At 49.4% G+C, this 13,540-nt stretch overlaps 1 protein-coding gene across 3 annotated transcripts in view; it reads right to left on the bottom strand.

Annotated features, from left to right (window-relative positions):
• acsf3 (acyl-CoA synthetase family member 3) overlaps positions 1-10,066 on the bottom strand; it is a 40,102-nt gene extending 30,036 nt beyond the window's left edge. The window contains exons 1-3 of one of the 3 annotated variants that reach the window (XM_012819228.2): positions 9,981-10,066; positions 8,529-9,280; positions 5,948-6,103 (exon numbers count right to left, since the gene is read on the bottom strand). In XM_012819228.2, the coding sequence (XP_012674682.2) occupies positions 5,948-6,103; positions 8,529-9,218 (846 nt within the window). In that variant the 5' untranslated portion in view covers positions 9,219-9,280; positions 9,981-10,066. The other 2 variants (XM_031569284.2, XM_031569285.2) reach the window with 2 other exon arrangements.
• Positions 10,067-13,540: the final 3,474 nt, after the last annotated feature.

Here is a 13,540-nt window from a genome sequence, read left to right on the forward strand (position 1 = left end):
AACAGTATGGGACCCTATACATTCTCGCGTGATAATACAGTGGCAGCCAATTACTTTATTGAAGCCTTTGCCCTCATGGAGGTTCATACGGCCGCTGGCGGTGAACATATTAACAGGGCAACCTTTATCATAGGCGGCAAGGATCGCGATCTAGGGCAGCACGGTGGCTCAGTGGTTAGCACTGTCGCCTCACAGCAAGAAGGCCCTGGGTTCGCATCCCGGTCCTTCCAGGTCGTTCCAGGTCCTTTCTGTGTGGAGTTTGCATGTTCTCCCCGTGCCTGCGTGGGTTTACTCCGGGTACTCCGGTTTCCCCCACCATCATAAAGACATGCATTGCATTGTGTGAAAATGAATGTTGGATGAATGTTGGTGGTGGTCGGAGGGGCCGTTGGCGCTGATTGGCAGCCACGCTTCTGTCAGTCTGCCCCAGGGCAGCTGTGGCTACTGAGGTAGCTTACCACCACCGGTATGACTGTGTGTGTATGACTACTGGACTCTGTAAAGCGACTTCGGGTATATAGAGAAGCGCTATATAAAATTGAATTGATTGATTGATTGACTGTAGGAAACCACCCTGGAGTGTTTCATGTGCAACAAACATGTAGACACCGATGAACACACTTATCATATACATCGTTCTCAGGTCAGGGGATTCAGAGATCGCTTGCCTGCAGAACACCATGAAAAAGGGCCACCTTTATCATAGGCGACAGGGATCCGTGATCCCGCGCCCGTAGGAAAACCCTGGGATGTTTCATGTGCAACATAACATGTAGACACTAATGAACACACTTATCATATACATCGTTCTCAGGCCAGGGGATTCAGAGATCGCTTGCCCGCAGAACGCTATGAAGAAAACTAGGTTCAGCCACATCTAACATATAGAATCTAATGAAAGTGTGGCGAGAACTCCAGCTTGCAGCTTTGCAAATATCCTCCACTGAGACGCCCTTTAGTAAGGCCCAGGAAGACGAGACCCCCCGCGTAGAGTGCGCATGCAACTTCTCCGGGGGATCTAAGACAAGCTCTTATAAGACAACACGATAGCCTCTACTATCCAACGGGAGAGGCTCGGTTTTGATAGAGGTCTGCCTTTTGCGCACGCACCGAAGCACACGAATAGCTGATCTGACTGTCTGAAAGCTCTAGTGCGTTCTGCGTAACAGCGGAGAGCGCGCACTGGACAGAGCTTATTCAAACGTTCCTCCTCTGCTGACGCAAAAGGAGGAGGCGAGAAAACTGCTAATTCAATCACCTGATTGCGGAATGGGGTTACCACCACTTTAGGTGTGTAAGCAGCATTAGGTCGCATAACCACTCTATCACCAGCGATCGAGAACTGAAGGTACGATGGACTGACTGACAGGGCTTGCATGTCACCAACGCGTTTTGCTCACGTTAACGCCAGCAGCAGCGCGGTCTTTAAAGAGACAAACTTTATGTCCACTGTCTCCAGGGGCTCAAACGGAGGCCCTGTGAGAGCACGTAACACCACTAGCAGATCCCAAGAGGGTATGAGGTGTCTCTCTGGCACCCTGAGCCGTCTCACCCCCGCCATATAGCGTGACGCTAGCAGGTGACTGCCAGGAGAGCTGCCACTAATGCCTGCGTGGCAGGCTGAAATGGCAGCCATGTACACTTTGAGAGTAGAAGCCACCTTCCCCTCATCAAACAACTGCTGTAGGAATTCTAGAATAACGCCCAGCGCGCAGTTAATGGGGTCGTGCTGACGCGCAGCACACCACCGCTCAAAACTGCGCCACTTCAGCGTATACAGAGCCCGTGTCGATACAGCTCGGGCGCTCTGTATTGTAGCCACCACCGCATCTGACAGGCCTGACGCTATGAGCCTGCACCTCTCAGGTGCCAGGCTCTGAGACGCCACCACTCTGGATGGGGATGCCACACTGTCCTGTGCGCCTGCGTTAGGAGGTCTCTCCACAGAGGCAGCTCCCAAGGCTGCTGCACTGACATATTGACTATATCTGCTGCCCACGGCTGATTGGGCCAGTGGGGGGCTATCAATATCAATTCCCTGCCCTCGTCCGCTATCCTGCACAGCACCTGCTGGGGGAGCGGGATCGGGGGGAAAGCATATAGGCGTAGAGCTGGCCACTGGTGGCCCAGCGCGTCTATGCCTAGTGGGGGCCGTTGCCCCCTGGCGAGAACCAGAGCGGGCAGCAGGTGTTCTGCCTGTTTGCGAACAGGTCCACCTGCACCCTGAAAAAGCGCACCTAGATCTGGTCTATCCCTTGTGGGTGAAGACACCAGTCTGCTGCTCGAGGACCGCCCCTCGATAACAGGTCCGCACCGTAGTTGAGGTGACCTGGTATATGAACTGCCCTGAGGGAAGGACGTGCCTCGCTGCCCAGAGGAGCAGGCGAGCCCATCGTGCCCGACGTGGCGAGAAACCAGGGGGTTCTCCAGATCACCAGGGCTTTCCTGCATCTGGAGGACACCACTACTCTGAGATGCCTGTCTGTGACTACGTTGAGCCTCATAGACAGGTAACATATTTGGAATGGCCGCATACGCAGCATCCCTAACGGGAGCGCTATGACGGCTGACGCCATCCTTCCTAACAGGCGTTGGCAGCACAGTGACGAGACTGACTGTCCCAGTCGGAACTGGCGCACGCATGTTTTGATGGCACTTATTCGTTCTTGAGACAGCCTGACCTCCATGGAGGAGGAGTCTAGTGTCATGCCTAAAAAATGCGTAATTTGCGTCGGGCACAAAACGCCTTTTTCTCTGTTTATCACAAAGCCCAATCGATACAGGTGCGCCACCACTAGATGGCCGTCTTGCACTGCTGCAGCCCCTGAATGCGAAGCAACTAACCAGTCGCCCAAACAGTTGTATACGCGTAAGCCGCGTAGACGTAACGGAGCGATGGCTGCTTCTACGCACTCTGTGAATACCCTCGGCGCTAAAGATAGGCCGAATGGGAGTGTGTTGAATTGGTACGCTATTCCTCCGAACGCAAACCTCAGATATCTCCGATGTCTGTGGTGGATCGGAACGTGGAAATATGCGTTTCAAGCCTATCGTGATAAACCAATCGTTTGGCCTTATAAACTGCACAAGCCTGCGTGGGGTCAACATTCTGAACCGTCGCGGCATGAGTGCTTTGTTTAACACACGTAGATCTAAGATTGGCCGATAATTCCCGTCCTCTTTGGGAACGAGGAAGTAACGGCTGTAGAAGCCTGCTTATTGCTTCTATTCTGAGCAGGGAGACTGTCTCTTCCCGTAGGAAGTGAGACTGTTCTTGCTGCACCACAGATTGTATCACTCCGCTGAATGGCGGAGGGGAACGGGCGAATTGCAGCACGTAACCCCTTGTGATCGTCTTTAGCACCCATGGTGACACTGCGCATGCGCGCCAACTCGCCACACAACCAGGGAGGTTGTGCTTTGAGTTGAATTTGTCGGGGACTAACCCGCTCATGGTCAATGAGTCTAAGCCTAGATCTACACCCACTCCGCCTAGGGAGGAGGACGAGATCTGGGGCTGCCCCCTCATGTTTTTGACAAAATTTGGGGGGGGTGTGATTGCACTGTGTGTATCGCGTGGGGAGTCGTACAAGCATGCCTGGGCACTGCGCCATCTGGGACAGGAGTTAGGACATATGATTGTGGTGCTTGTGAAAACCTGCTTACCGTGCTGGACATGATTTCCACATGTGAGCGACGGGCTGATTTCTGTGGAGGCGGTGTGGGTTCCACCGCTCCCCCCTGTGTGACGAGTGGCTGACTGTCACAATCGGAAGCCTGAGGTCTCCCTCTGCCTCGCGGAGTGCTGCGCCCTGGGCAGGGCGCGCAGCCGGTTGTTGCTGTGCTGCACGCTGCGCTGGAGGGCGGAAGGGGTGTCTCTGCCAGCCTCGCCCGGTGGACACCTTTGCTGGAGGCGCTGGCGAGCAGAACCCGCTTCTCTTCTGGCCCGGTGCGGGTGTGGTGTGCCCTGAGGAGGACGTCTCACCCGTGCCACTAGAGCGAGGCATCCAAGCCTGGAATGCCTCTCTGCTCTTCTGCTGTTCTTCGAACTTGGCAGCCATTGTGACCACTGCCTCCCCGAAGGCGCCCTGGACAGAGACCGGGGCGTCAAGGAGTGGTGCTTTTTCTCTGTCTGACAGCTTAGCCAGTGATAGCCACAGAGACCTCTTGGTAGCCACCGCGGCACCCATCACCCTCCCCAGTGCCTGTGACGTGCACCGAGTTAGTCTGAGCGACAGATCCGTCGCGCGACGGAGTTCTGCCACAGACGGGTGATCTTCCCCCAGCGACAAGGCAAGCTCAGTCAGGTGTGGGCAGGGCAGGAGAGGCTTCTGGCCGAGACGCATTGTGGGGGAGGCGGGCGAGAGGTAGCCCGCTACTGCATCCTCCACCTGGGGAAAGGAGAGGTAGCCCCTCTCCTTAGCCATGTGGAGCTGCATGTAGGGCGCGAACCGCGGCACCGGGGCTCGGCCCGAGTAGGGTATCGCCCATGTCGCCTGCAGTTCGTCGTGCACCTCCTCGAAAAAGGGGATGCAGCTGGGAACTGACGCGGCGGAGCCAGCATAAAACTCCCCGTCCAGCAGCGAGGACCGCACGCTGGGAGGGGGAGGGAGAGGGAGCCCGAGGCAGCTGGCTGCTCTCAGCGCAACCTCGTGGAGTTGCTGGCCCAGGATCCGAGACGAGGTAGGAGGTGTATCCACCCGCATCCTAACGTCTCGGCTCGTCTGCATTACCTCCACGATTGAGCTGTGCTCATCGGAGAAGTCTAGCAGACTATCATCATCAGGCTGATGTCCAGCTCGAGTTCAGGCTGGACACCGCTTGGCTGAAGCTCCTCAGCCTCGCTGCCCGCAGCCCCAGGGCTGACAGGCGGCGGAGACGGGGAGAGACCCAGGAGCGGAGCTGCCGCTGCAAGGCGACTGCTCACACTCACCAAGTTTAAGGCTGGAGACGCACTCATTCCTACGGGGGCGTTAGCCCCGGATGGAACCAGTGCAGTCTCCTCGGCGTCCTTGCGCTTCCAGAACGCAAGGCGCCTGGTAGCCTTAGCTAGCGGGAGGCTGGCACAGATGGAACAGACAGGGGCTTTGCCCGAAAGCGCGCCCTCTGCGTGGTCCCTGCCTAGGCAGGTCACGCACCGACGGTGGCGGTCGCCCTTGGGACGGACGTGACCGCAGTCGGGGTAGTGTCTGGCCATCTTTTTTCAATCTGAAAGTAGAGAAGAATGTTAAAACACAAGCACACTATCTGCAACGAACACGTTGTTAGCAAGCTAGCAGGCTAGTCAGAAACTTAGCCAGCCAGGCAGCCAGGATAGCAGCCACTACTTTCAAAATGAAGTTGAGCCAACGAATTTTGTAGCGCCCTGAGCTAGTGAGGGTTAAGGAACCCAGATAACTCACCAACCCGTAGAGAGCGAAAAGCACACAAAACTCTTTTGACTGTGGTAGAGCGTTTGAGATATGCTCGGAGATGTTCACTCCGTCTTGCGAAGTTTCAAAAGAGGCAGTTCTGTGGGCGCGTAATAAGATAAGGGCTCCTGGGGGGCGGGCCCAGGAGCTCGCGCTGACAGATCTCGCGGCCTTTCAGGCGTGCATAGATAAATGCTTCGATTTGTACCCCATGACTGACGTCATGCACCATACTGTTATATCACAGAAAACTGCGATAAGGAACCATATATCGATTGCCTTGAATCTCTGCATTCAATGAGACATGAATGTGACCCTATTTACAAGTCACTTATTCATCAGAATAATGGAAGGCGTGTTCTGCCACATCCTGTCCTACATGTCTTAATGGCATAAATTATGTCAATAAAAAGAAAAAAAGAGGAATGGGAGGCAAACTCAAGCAAAACAAAAGTGCTGGAATGTTGGTCTGTCCACGCCAGTCAAATGTTATTTGACCATCTGTGTAAGAAGGGCGCTGTGAGGACAAGCCATACCTTCTGAGGGTTGAAATCAGGGAGCATTAAGCAGGTGGCTCCCACCGAGAGCGGACACAGCAGCTTGTTGACGATGCCGTGGACGTGGTGGAGAGGAAGAGTGTGGAGGATGACGTCTTCTTTCGACCACCCCCATTCCGACACAAGACACTGGACCTACAACGGAAGACATAAAGACTCATTGGAAATAGGACAGACGGGAGGAAAAGTACTACACGTCCTGTTTTGGGTATGAACATACACGTTTCAGAACGGGAATTCATCAAACACTACAGAACAATCAGACATCATATCCCATGGTTCCAATTAGACAGGTATGAGATGGAGCTGGAAGCTAATCATGCGTGACCTAGAATCAACAGGCACAACACACACTGCAACTCCGGCACTAGGCTTTTGTAGTCACTGGAGTGTTAGGGCCAATGATTTCCGTTTAAAAAAAAATGCATTTTCCGTTTCACATTTGGTGAATTCCGTTTTTTTCCCCGTTTCAGCTCATTTTGTTCACCCTGAGGTAGATTGATGGCTTAAAATGAGTGAATAATATGTGCCCTTGTTAGATTGTTGTTTGCCAGCCATCAACAGAACAGAAGACTAAACATTTTTTGTTTTAAATGCGATTGGGAAGACGAGCGCGTGAATGTGACTGAATGTGGCTTTAGCGGAAATCTGTGGGTCAACCGTTGAAAAGGGGGGCGTGGCCGGAGCAGAGTTCAGCGCAGATGTGACATTTTCTCAGTGGTTTTGTTCTTTAATTAATGTTTGTTCATCGTTGCAATCGTTGTTGTGTTTATTTGAAAGAAATATAGCCTTGCAGCCCAAAATACAGGGGAATTTGGGCGATTTGTATGAACAAAATGATGTTTCCGTTTCAAAGGTGCAATTCCGTTTCAAAGGGGCTGGGCTGATGACTGCCTGTCAGACATTTAGCAGAATTGCTCCTCCATGCACTCGCCTCCCATTGAGGTCAGCAGGGCCCTTTGTTCAAAATGATTTACACCGAATTGCCCGTGTAGCCTGCCTGCGCTGGAAGCAATACCCTCACCCCTTCTAGTCCACGTCTGTGACAAGCCACTGACAAATAGAGACAGGGCTGCCATGGAACAATATGCTACACATTATCAACCATTCCCAATCTGTCCCCCCCGCACTCATTAATATAAATAGGTCAGACATGACAATGCACTGTGAGGAGGTCAATTTGTTTCGTACATTATTTGTTCTTTTAAACACCCAGTAATCTAGATATATTTTAATACAAAAATAATAACCATTATTGCATCATTTCTCTGTAACCGTTTTTCCCATGTAGGTATGTGACACATTCATCTGAGCACACAGTTTAAGTCGTTTAATATTAGCAATGGGGTAAAAAGGTCGCCCCTGCTTTGCATATGGTCGCCTGTTCTCTGTGCAGTGAGATCAGGCAGTAGTGAGTAAGTGGCAAGAGTTCACCGTGTTGCCGCCGGTTAGCTGACTTAACGCCTTCCAGCGAGCTGCGAGTTTCTCAAGCAGCTGGATGTAATGAGAGTGTCGGGTGCCAGAAGTCAAGCCTTCTGCCATTGCCGAGCTCCCTGAGCATGTCATTTTCAAATGAAGCTCCTCCTTAATTGAGAGTGATCTAATTTTCCACTCTGTTGGGCATGCAGGTCAAGCTTTTGGGTTGGAGAGCGACAAAAGAAAGAAAGAAAGAAAGAAAGAAAGGAAAAGATAGACAGACAGGACAAAAAGGCAGGCAGGCAAAAAATAGAGACAGACAGACAGACAGACAGACAGACAGACAGACAGACAGACAGACAGACAGACAGTGATGAAAGAAGAAAGAAAGAGAAAATCCTCTACTGTCTTAGGAAACACATGTAAGCTAATGAATGATACAGTAAGACAGAAATAAAAAAAAGAAACCACAGATAAACCACAGAAAAACACACAAAAGATAAAGATAGTTAGACAAACAGACAAAAGAAGAAAGGGTGAAAGAAAGGAAGAAAGACAGAAAGAAAACAAACAAGAAAGTCATGAGAGAGAAAGTCAAAAGAGAGAAAGAGTAAATCCTCTACTGCCTGAAGTATCACACGTAATGAAATGATTTGAGTGATTATTCGAAGAGCTCATGTGGAACTAAAGCAAAATGACACTGTGCACATTATCAGATTAGGCAGAGCAAAGAGCTGGCCTGCTTGGGGCAAGCAGACAGAGCCCTTCCCAGCAAACTCCTGTCAGCACTCCACTGACCACTACCACATTTCCACAACTACTTTATCTTACAATATCCTAAAAAACAGGATGCGATAATAATTAGCAAATCATTCAATTAATCTAAGTAAATTTCCGGTGAAAAGCCCCTTTTAGAGAACATAGCAAAGCTATCGCAAAGCAGTGTACTGTACAGAAAAAGGGCAAAACATCTCCCTTTCTCGTATGATCTTCTCTTTATCGCCCATGTGGTATCCATTGGGCATAATCGTGCAAACATATCGTATAATAATCGTAAACTGCTTGATTTATTTCACAAAGAGCAATCTAGATTTTTTTGTAGATCAGCAATAATGAGGAAAGAGAAAAACTGTAGCTCTTTTACCATGGCCTGTATGTTGCTGTGGGTTTGGAGGACTCCCTTAGGCCTGCCTGTTGTCCCGCTGGTGTAGATGATCATGGCTGGCCTCTCTGCCCAATCAGTTTCAGCCAAGACCGGGGGTGCTTCTGTATCAGCGGTCTTCAGGGCAACCAGATTGGAGGTGACGGGCAGCTGGAGAAACGGGAGGTCCAGTTTGTGAGCCAGAGACTCCAGTGTGTCAGCGTACGGATGCCCTGCTACTAGCAGGGAACTCTGGGAGTTGGTGATGATGTACTCCAGCTCTGAGGGTGGGTGCTTGCTGTACAGGGGTACAGCCGTTGCTCCGCACATCCAGGATGCCCACTGCGCCACGCTGTAAGAGGCATCGTTGGCACATAGGAATGAGATTCGCTGGCCACCAACATCTCCAGACTTACAGCCCAGTATCTGAGCGATGCGGGCAGCCAAACCCCAGCTGCTGGCATAAAGGTCTCTGTAAGTATGGCTACCACTGCTGTCCACTATGGCAGTCTTGTCCCCGAATCCCAAGGCTCGCGAGAACACAGGGGAGACTTTACGTCCTGGTGTGGCAGAGGCTTGCCTGAGTCCTGAAGTCACAAATGCCCTCCACTGCACTATATTTCCCAGCATCCATCTGTATGAGCTTCCTCTTCTTGCCAGGCAACAACCCATGAGTGAAGTCAATGGCAACATAGTAATTGACCATAGGCTGGTAGGCTCATTCACACATCTGTCAGCTCACCATCTTTGTGGACCTGGAAATATCACAAGATTCTGTTAATATGCACTGTTTTTTTTTTTTTATCCTTCAAAACAAATATGTTTTATAATGAAGTCTACGCATAACAGCAATACGATATAAAGTCATCTGGTGATATGTGTTTAACAGTCAGGCTTTTATAAACCAAGGATCAATAATAATTAAGTAAATTAAACATAAGTAACAGTGATGATCTTCACAGTGACAGGTGTGCCTATGTCTGATTTTGGCAAACCTCCTTGCCAGCACTTTACATGAACGATGAAGGTGGCTTTCAGTAAATGTTATCGCACGATTCAGCACTGACAACAATGTAGGTGTCTCTCTTTTTGAGTCATTTACCTAGACACAAATTACTCAAATGCACAGGTTGCCGCAAAGATCGAAGACAGGTAGCCTTCTTATTCATAAATACCAAAAGAGAAACGTGGGTGGTTAAAGTAGTTGGCACAATGGTCTCTAGGTAGCATTGCTACATTACTGGCTGAGCTTACAGGCAACTTTTAGCATCTAGCTAGCATGCTAGTAAGCTCGTTCGCTAACCAGCTGGTTTTACACTGATCTGCAATAGCTGCCAACTTTATCATCTGCATCTGCGATATCTGCTAATACCGGTAACACATTCTATTTGTATACAAGGGGATTTAATGGTTCAGGGAAAAAACTGTATGGTCAGAAAAAAACATTCACCTTACCCGCACAAAAGTCATGTGCAGTACGTCATAATTTCCTTCCGTGTAGAAACAGAAGCACCGTTGAACGTTCTGTCTGTCAAAATCCTTGAACGAAAAAGTTTGCATAATTTTTTTTTACCAAAACAGTTATTTTTTGTTGCTGTGCTTCAAGTTTATTGTGTTGTTTTCTAATTATACATTATTAAATATGTTTGAAAACATTCATGAATATAACCAGGTCAAATTCAAAGCTTCACGGTCAATTTTAAAGCGACAATTTCTTAAAAATGTGTCTATGTGTGTGTGTCTGTAAATGTAAATGTGTCTATAGCTACAATGCCTAATTCTGACAACAAGATTAAAGCATATAATTATTAATTTGCATGATGTGCATCTGGTCTCTTTCCCTACCATTGTATTTATTTTACATCCATCTGTGAGGAACTGCAAATATCAGCAAATGCATGAAACTATCTGAAACAAAGAACCCACAGAATACAGAGATAAGTTAGGAAATGGGCACGTTCCTTCAGTTGCACACTGTGTGCACTGTTCCTTCAGAGTGTTGGTGTTATTGTAGGCCTGGAAGCTTTTTTATTTTTTACACTTTTTTACAGCTGACATAAAAACAGGTGTTGAAAAGCTTACATTATATAATACATTTAAGCACATTTTGTCAGGCAATTACATCCTGAATTGATTTTTTTCTGTCAAAAATTGTGCTACGCTGTTGTCATCCTCACAGTGCATGGTCATGTCATATTTTCCCTGGTGACGGATGTGTCACCTCAGAAAAATGGCAGCCAAGTTTGTGTGTGTGTGTAAGCGAGAGTGTGTGTGTGTGTGAGAGAGAGAGAGAGAGAGAGAGAGAGAGAGAGACAGATAGAAAGAGAGAGATGAAAGTGGGTGAAAGAAAAAAAAGTGTGGATTCATACCAGGAGAGATCTCTTGCCATCGGTTATGCTGTGCCAAGGTGCCAGCATGCCAACTGGCTCTGGCACGTCTCACAGTACGGGCACACTCAGCCACCAGCTGGCAGTCGCGGGCCTCAGATAAGAATTGTTCAGACATGGCACTCGTTCAATAAGTTTTCACTTCCCTAAACCCCTACATTGCAAACGAGGATGGCATGTTCCTGCAAACTGGGAGCTTTGTCTCTGGATCTCCCCTCCAGTTTGTGCAGTAGTATCGTCAAAGACCAATCCTTCCATGCACACAGGAAGCAAACACACAGGGAGAGGATCTCTCCAGATGAGCTTAAGTCTCTATCTGGGAATACTTCAAAAACAGTCTCTGTGGATTCGAGTCCCAATGCTGGCATTTTTGTTTGACCCAACTAAAACGAGAAGCATATTCTTCAGAAACGGTGGAAGATTGAAAACAAGCAAAGAGGGGGGAAAACCCATCATCAATCAGATTAGCATCTGCAGCTTGGCTTTGGACATCAGCCCCACATTTGGCATTGGGCAAGCGGATAATACGGAATGCTAACCCCACAATTATCAGTGAGGACCAACAAAGGGGGCGCACTGAGGGAGCCCAGTGAGGGGGTTGGGGGGGCGGGCGGTCGGGTGGTGGGATCTGGTAAACATACGCTTGCCGCTTGGCACTCTGGCTGCCAACCAGCCAGCTAGCATCATCGCGCCACTTTAGCGAAGCGTGCAGAGCAGTGTGTCCGGCAGCGGGCGCCAAAACTCTCCAATCGTCAGGCTGGAAACACCAAGGAGAGAGTCTCATCAGGAAGGAGTCGGGAGGAGGAGACAAGAGAGACGCCCCCTTTTTTTCTTTGTTCTTTCTCTGAGAGCCAAGTCGAGAGCAGGAAATCGTGGGGAGTTGCCAGAACATGTGTCAGGTTGGCACCAGATGAGGATATCTTGGCACGCGTTACCGCTCTCCCCCTCTTGCCCTGCTTGGAACACATGGCACGTCGGCGGCGGCATCTGGCCGCGTTGACTCTCAGCAGCTGCGCTTTGTCTTCGCCAGTTGGGACGCTTGGCACTGCCACTTCATCAACTACCTGTGGCTCCTCCCGGGCGCAGAGGGGACCGATGAATTATTCGGGGCTGCAGCTGCAAACTTGACTCCTTTCCAAGAGATACAGTACTGTAAACACACTCCAGACTCCATGCCACACACACACACACACACACACACACACACACACACACCACACATACACACACACACACACATGCTCACCTACCCATGCGGAACAGGAGGGGTGAGGGGATATCTCTGCGGTTGGGATAAACCCCAAGATCTGCAGGGACGTCTCCTTAACCCATTGCCATTCTCTAATCCCTGATTTATGGGATGTTGATCGCTATTGTCCCAAAACTTGGTTTCATTTCACTGAAGTCGACTGGAGAATGTGTGGACAACCTTTGTAAATTGAAAACTTGGATGTTTATCATGTGGGAGTATCCTGTGTCATGTCCCTAAAAATCAACATGTGCATGAGAGAGAGAGAGAGAGATTGGAGAACAACCGAGAATCATGATGAAGTTGTGTTTAATCACAAAGTTGACTGCTCCTCATGTCTTGAGGAAGGGAATCACTCTACTCTTTTTCTTTGGCTGGATCAGAGCTGCTCAGCACCTTGTAGGGACTTGAAGTGAATCTCAATAATGAGTTATTCTCTCCATCTGTGCAAAAACATGTGTGGTTTATTCTGCACCGTTAATTAAAATGTCTACCCGGAGAGCCCCACGTGCTACCTTGCTGGGGCTATTCCCAAAGCTTGCAGATTTTTCAAACGTCAGCATTTCCACATCCTGAGGTGATTACAAAGTACTGTCCCTCTGCAAGGGATACAGTTTTTTCCCCCTTCTTCTCCTTCTCCATGGATCACTCCTGTCATGATGTTTTAAACAAGCCAACAAAAGAGGAAACCCGTCCTCAGCAACCGCAATGCATTACAACTTTTTAATTAAGCATGGCTTGGCATTCTGGGCCAGCCTGACTGGGTCTGCATGACTCAAAGTGAAATGGAGCTGATGTGTGATGTCACAGAGAGAGCCTGACAAAAGCCTGTCAGCCATCACTGCTTAAGTGATCCAGACATTACATGTGGAGAGGGTAGGGGTTTGCACTGCATTGCATTTCTCATTGACCCAGTTTGAACTGAGCCTGCTTTCTTTTTTACAATTTATTTTGATTTGATTTGTTTTTGTTTGTTTTGGTCTTTGTCTGTCTTTAAGTCGATGTGGGATAACTCGAGATGCTCCTGATCTGTCAAGATTCAGCTGTCTTTTTTTGTGTGTGTGTGTGTGAGTGTGGTGTTTTTGTTGTTGCTGTTGTTGTTGTTATTCAGCTGATAGTGACCCTCTGGGAGTTTTGGGCTCCATCTGTGGCAGTCTGACCCAGTTTAGCCCACGGCCACGTCCAACTGTTCCGTGTCCCGAGCATATGTGCGGTGGCAAGGGGATAAGCGATCATCACCAGGCGGGACTGTGAAACCACACACTGAAGATATGACACTGGACCCTGCCGCTTCCCACAGCAGATGTCACAGGCGCTGGCCCTCAGGAATCACGCGCCAGAGACGGATGGGGGGGACTCTGCCACCGTGACCATGCGCG

The sequence above is a fragment of the Clupea harengus genome, chromosome 6 (assembly GCF_900700415.2).
Source record: "Clupea harengus chromosome 6, Ch_v2.0.2, whole genome shotgun sequence".
Taxonomy (NCBI): Eukaryota; Metazoa; Chordata; class Actinopteri; order Clupeiformes; family Clupeidae; genus Clupea; species Clupea harengus.